The sequence below is a fragment of the Eubalaena glacialis genome, chromosome 16 (genome assembly GCF_028564815.1).
Source record: "Eubalaena glacialis isolate mEubGla1 chromosome 16, mEubGla1.1.hap2.+ XY, whole genome shotgun sequence".
Classification (NCBI taxonomy): domain Eukaryota; kingdom Metazoa; phylum Chordata; class Mammalia; order Artiodactyla; family Balaenidae; genus Eubalaena; species Eubalaena glacialis.
In genome coordinates, this window is record NC_083731.1 from 67,995,944 (window position 1) to 68,000,793 (window position 4,850).

Here is a 4,850-nt window from a genome sequence, read left to right on the forward strand (position 1 = left end):
GTTGAGAATCTGCCTGCCAATTCAGGGGACGCGGGTTCGAGCCCTGGTCTGGGAAGATCCCACATGCCGCGGAGCAACTCGGCCCGTGAGCCACAATTACTGAGCCTGCGCGTCTGGAGCCTGTGCTCCGCAACAAGAGAGGCCGCGATGGTGAGAGGCCCGCGCACCGCGATGAAGAGTGGCCCCCGCACCGCGATGAAGAGTGGCCCCCGCTTGCCACAACTAGAGAAAACCCTCGCACAGAAACGAAGACCCAACACAGCCATACATACATACATACATAAAAAGAATGTAAGCAGACAAGAATAGCATTAAAAAAAAAAAAAAAAAAAAAAAAAAGACAAGAAGTAGTAAGGAGTAGACAGAAATAATAGTAAAATGCACTTAAGGCAATAGTTAGAAAATAAGGTTTTAAAGACTGAAATGCAGACAGCCTGCCCTCTTATCACCAAGAACTAAAAATGAGTTTCTGAAAAATGGGTGCTTAGTATAAGCAAATAAAAACTCAAGATCATAAACAATATTAGTATAAATAGTGACCCTAGCTACAAACCTAAGGGCAATCACCACACATATGTGATAGAAATTTCTATCAGTCATATTTTATTTTATTTTATTTTATTTTATTTTTTTTTTAAATTGAGGTGTTTTAATTACATGTCATTGCTCATAAACACACACAAGGGTATCAACTGGAAATAAACACTTTTTCCCCTTTGGTGGGAAAGAGCTTCAAAACACCACAAAACCTTGACGGTATCACTACCTTCCTTTCTCATCTATTAGGCAGTCCTATCCACTACCTGACAACTTCTAACTGTAATTTTAGGAGAGAGAAAAATAATTTGAGGAGAAAAAAGAATTTAGGGAGTGATAAAAACAGACAAAAAAATGACTTATAGTAAGGATGAATATTATATTTCACATTCTTAAAAACAGTTTTTCACGAAAGCTATGAGGATATACTGTTCCGCTTAATAAACTATTGACAGCTTATAAAATGCTCCTGAGAAACTGCGTCCTTAGCCGCTGAGGGGGACGGAGAGCTCGGAGGGTGGCGGGAGTGGAAGGCCACTGCTGAGAGGTGGCTGTGTGCATGCGTGGCCACAACACAGGGAGCGCTGGCAGAACGAAAACATCGCGTAACCCAGAACACACACCGGTCTGACGCTGAGCCGTTCACTCCTGTCTTACTTTTCCAGTATGGCTCTCTCTACACTCTTAAATTTCTTCAGTTCGACCATTAATTCCCAATATCTGAGATACAGCCACATAAGCCTCCCATTGCGGCGCTTGTTGGTGTTCCAGACGTCACCACAGTACGTGTCGTGCTTGAATATGTCAGTCAGGCCAGCTGCCATCTCTAGGTCAGCAGCAACTGGGTCAGTGGACGCTCGGACCAGTAAGCTCTTCTCGATCTCCAGCCGCTTGTGGCGAGGGAGAACCAGACTGCAGTAGATGCTCTGTCTTTCTGTGAGAGCGTCCTCGAACTCTCTCAGCAGAAGCCTGGCTCTCTGTTGCCAGTCCTCCTCCTTGCCCAGGCAGCTCAGGTACGCACTCTGCAAGGGCTGCCTCTTCTCCTGCAGGACCCGAGCCCGCTCCTGTTCCAGAAGCTTCTTCTCTTCTACCATCTTGCGCCCCTGAGAGATGAGGGCTTCTCGGTAGCTAGTCGTTCTGTTTTGTTCCTTTTCAAGTTCCAGGGGCAACTGTGCCACAGCCCGCCGACTTTCTGAGATCGTGGCATGGTACTTGGCTTCGAGGTCCCGCTGGAAGGCAGCTGTTCTCTGATGGTATGCTTCCCTCTCTTTTTCTATTTCTTTTCGGGACTCCCTAGACCAAATCCAACGAAAAGCAGCCAATCCCAGCATTGGAACCAACAGGGCATAATTCCATCTGCTTCCATCACCCCCATCAGCCCTGGAACTGGGCCGGATATTCCAATTTGGGGGGTCATTTAAGTTATTCATGGAGATACACCTCCGGCCGGGAAGTCGCGGCCTCTATTATCAGTCATATTTTAATCTTTAAATGTATAGCTATTCTGCCACTAACCTAATACAAACTTTTTACAAGGTTATTAAGAGGCGTCTTAGTAAGATTATTTTTATTGAGCCCACACATAATAAATATTAGATTTTTGATTACATTTTTCATTAGAAAGACATTTCAAAAATGTCCTGCTATTGCGGAAAGAACAAATGACTAGGATAACCCTCAACCTAGAACTGGGTACCCAAGACCTTTCAAGAACTAGAGTTAAATAAAGACCATTTCAGATAAATATAAAATAAAATTTTATCACCATTTAACATTCACTAAAAAAAAACTCCCCAAAAATATTCTTTAGGAAGAAGAAAAATGCCCCCTTAAAAAGGTCTGAATTACAAGAAAGAATAGTAAGCAAAGAAGCTGGTAAACATGTACATAAAACTAAACAAACATTGTCTATAGAAAAATAATAACATCAAATTTATGGAACTTTTTAAAAATGAAGTTAAAATGGTCGATAACAGTATTATGTAATTTGTGGGGAATGGGGAAGTTAGCAATTAGTGTTAAAATATGATAAGACTTGTATTTTTTCTAGAGGGAGTGGGTTTTAAGATATTGATTAACCTTGTTGACTATACATAGGAAAAAAAACACAAAAACTCTCCCTACACACACCAAAATCCTACAATATATAGTATTTACAAGAGACACACTAAAATATAAGGGCACAGAAATACTAAAAAAGACGGAAAGTGGAAAAAAGATATCACTGGCAATACCAACTAAAAGAAGCTGGAATGACCTTGTTAAAGTAAGACAAAATAGATCTAAGCCAAAGGCATCATTAGAGATAGAGAGTCAAGACGCAACAGCTTCAATGCACCAGAAATATATACAAATTCTCAACTTGTATTCACTGAATACATATAGCAAATTTGATAGAATTATAAGGGAGAAAGTGTTAAATCACCTTTCTCTACTATTGTTAGATCAAGCAGACAAAATCAGCTGAGATATTAAAGATCTAAACAAAGCAATTAAAAAATTTTACTAAATGGGCACAAAGAGAATTCCCGACTTCAAAATTAAAGAATACACATCCTCGGGCTTCCCTGGTGGCGCAGTGGTTGAGAATCTGCCTGCCAATGCAGGGGACACGGGTTCGAGCCCTGGTCTGGGAAGATCCCACATGCCACGGAGCAGCTGGGCCCGTGAGCCACAATTACTGAGCCTGCGCGTCTGGAGCCTGTGCTCCGCAACAAGAGCGGCCGCGACAGTGAGAGGCCCGCGCAACGTGATGAAGAGTGGTCCCCGCTTGCCACAACTAGAGAAAGCCCTCGCACAGAGACGAAGACCCAACACAGCAATCAATCAATCAATAAATCAATCAATAAATAAGAACGTGAATTTCTAAAAAAAAAAAAAAAAGAATACACATCCTCTACAAGCATGCATGGAACATCTACATAAACTATTTATGTGCTAAACCATAATTAAAAGACTAAACAAAGTTCAAAGAATCGATATCACACAACCGAGTTAGTAGACTACTATGCAAATCATCTATACATAATCTGCTAACAAAATGATAAAAATGTAAAAACACCTACATTTGATAATTTTAAAACACACTTCTAAACCTTTTCTGGGTCAAAAATAAAATCAGTGAAAATTTAAAAGACTTAAAATGAAAAGAAAATGCAGACTTGTAAGATATGCTGCCAAAGTAATAACTTGGAAGAAATTTTATAGCCTTAAATGCTTACAATGTTAAAGAAGAAAACTTGAAAATTAACGAGCTAAAATTTCAACTTAATATGATAGAATAGGAACTAGAATAAACCTAAAATGCAGAGGGAAAGAGACAATGAATATAAAGCAAAAATGAATGAAATTTTAAAACAAGATTCAATTTTTACATGTTTGGCTCTTTGAAAAGTCTAATAAAATAGGTAGAACTCTGAAAAGATTAATGAAAATGGGCTGCAAATATAAATAGCATCAGGAGTAAAAGGGGGATATAATCATATATACAGCAAAAATTAAAACATATTAGAGTACTATGAAATTTAAGGCAACACTTAGAAACATCAGACCTAGAACCTACTACATGTAAATTTTTATCAAACAGCCAAGTAACAGAAGATGACATTCTTATAAAATAAATCTAGTAGTGAATAAAAAGACATCATGTCCAAGTTGAGTTTATTCCAGCAATACAAAACTGGTTTATCCTTAGAAAATCTCAAAATTTTACTTATCACCTTAACAAATTAAAGGAAAAAGAAAAGATCATCTCAAGAGATTAAAACATTGACAAAATTCAATATAAGTTTCTTATTAATAATAAAACTTAGTAACTAAAAATATAAGAAAGCCTCTTTAACCACATAAAAATAGCTACCCAAACCTACAGACCATATCCTTCTTAACGGTGAAATGTCAGAAGCATTTGTTTCGAAGTTAGGAACAAGGTAAGTCTGCCCAGTATCAGCACTCTACTAGAAATTCTAGTCCTATATTGACTAATACAGTACCCACTATGAGCGGCTATGAGCACTTGAAATATGGCTAGTCCAAAGTGAGATGTGCTGTAAAGGTTAAATGCATACTAGCTTTTGAAGATTTAGTACCAAAAAAAGTTAAATATCTCATTAATAATTTTATATTGATTACATGCTGAAATAACAATATTGGGTTAAATAAAGCATATTATTCAAATTAATTGCACCTGTTTCTTTATATTTTTTTAATGTGACTACTACAAAACCTACATACCTCATACTTGTTAGAACGGCTATTAGCAAAAAGACAAGAAATAACGTGTTGGCAAAGATGTGTAGAAAAGGGATGTGTAG

General features: G+C 38.2%; 1 protein-coding gene across 1 annotated transcript; it reads right to left on the bottom strand.

Moving 5' to 3' along the window:
• Positions 1 to 648: 648 nt before the first annotated feature.
• LOC133076462 (coiled-coil domain-containing protein 127-like) lies at positions 649 to 1,998 on the bottom strand. The gene has a single exon (XM_061170994.1). The coding sequence runs from the start codon at positions 1,965 to 1,967 to the stop codon at positions 1,191 to 1,193; it is 777 nt and encodes a 258-aa protein (XP_061026977.1). The 5' UTR covers positions 1,968 to 1,998; the 3' UTR covers positions 649 to 1,190.
• Between the last annotated feature and the right edge of the window lie 2,852 nt (positions 1,999 to 4,850).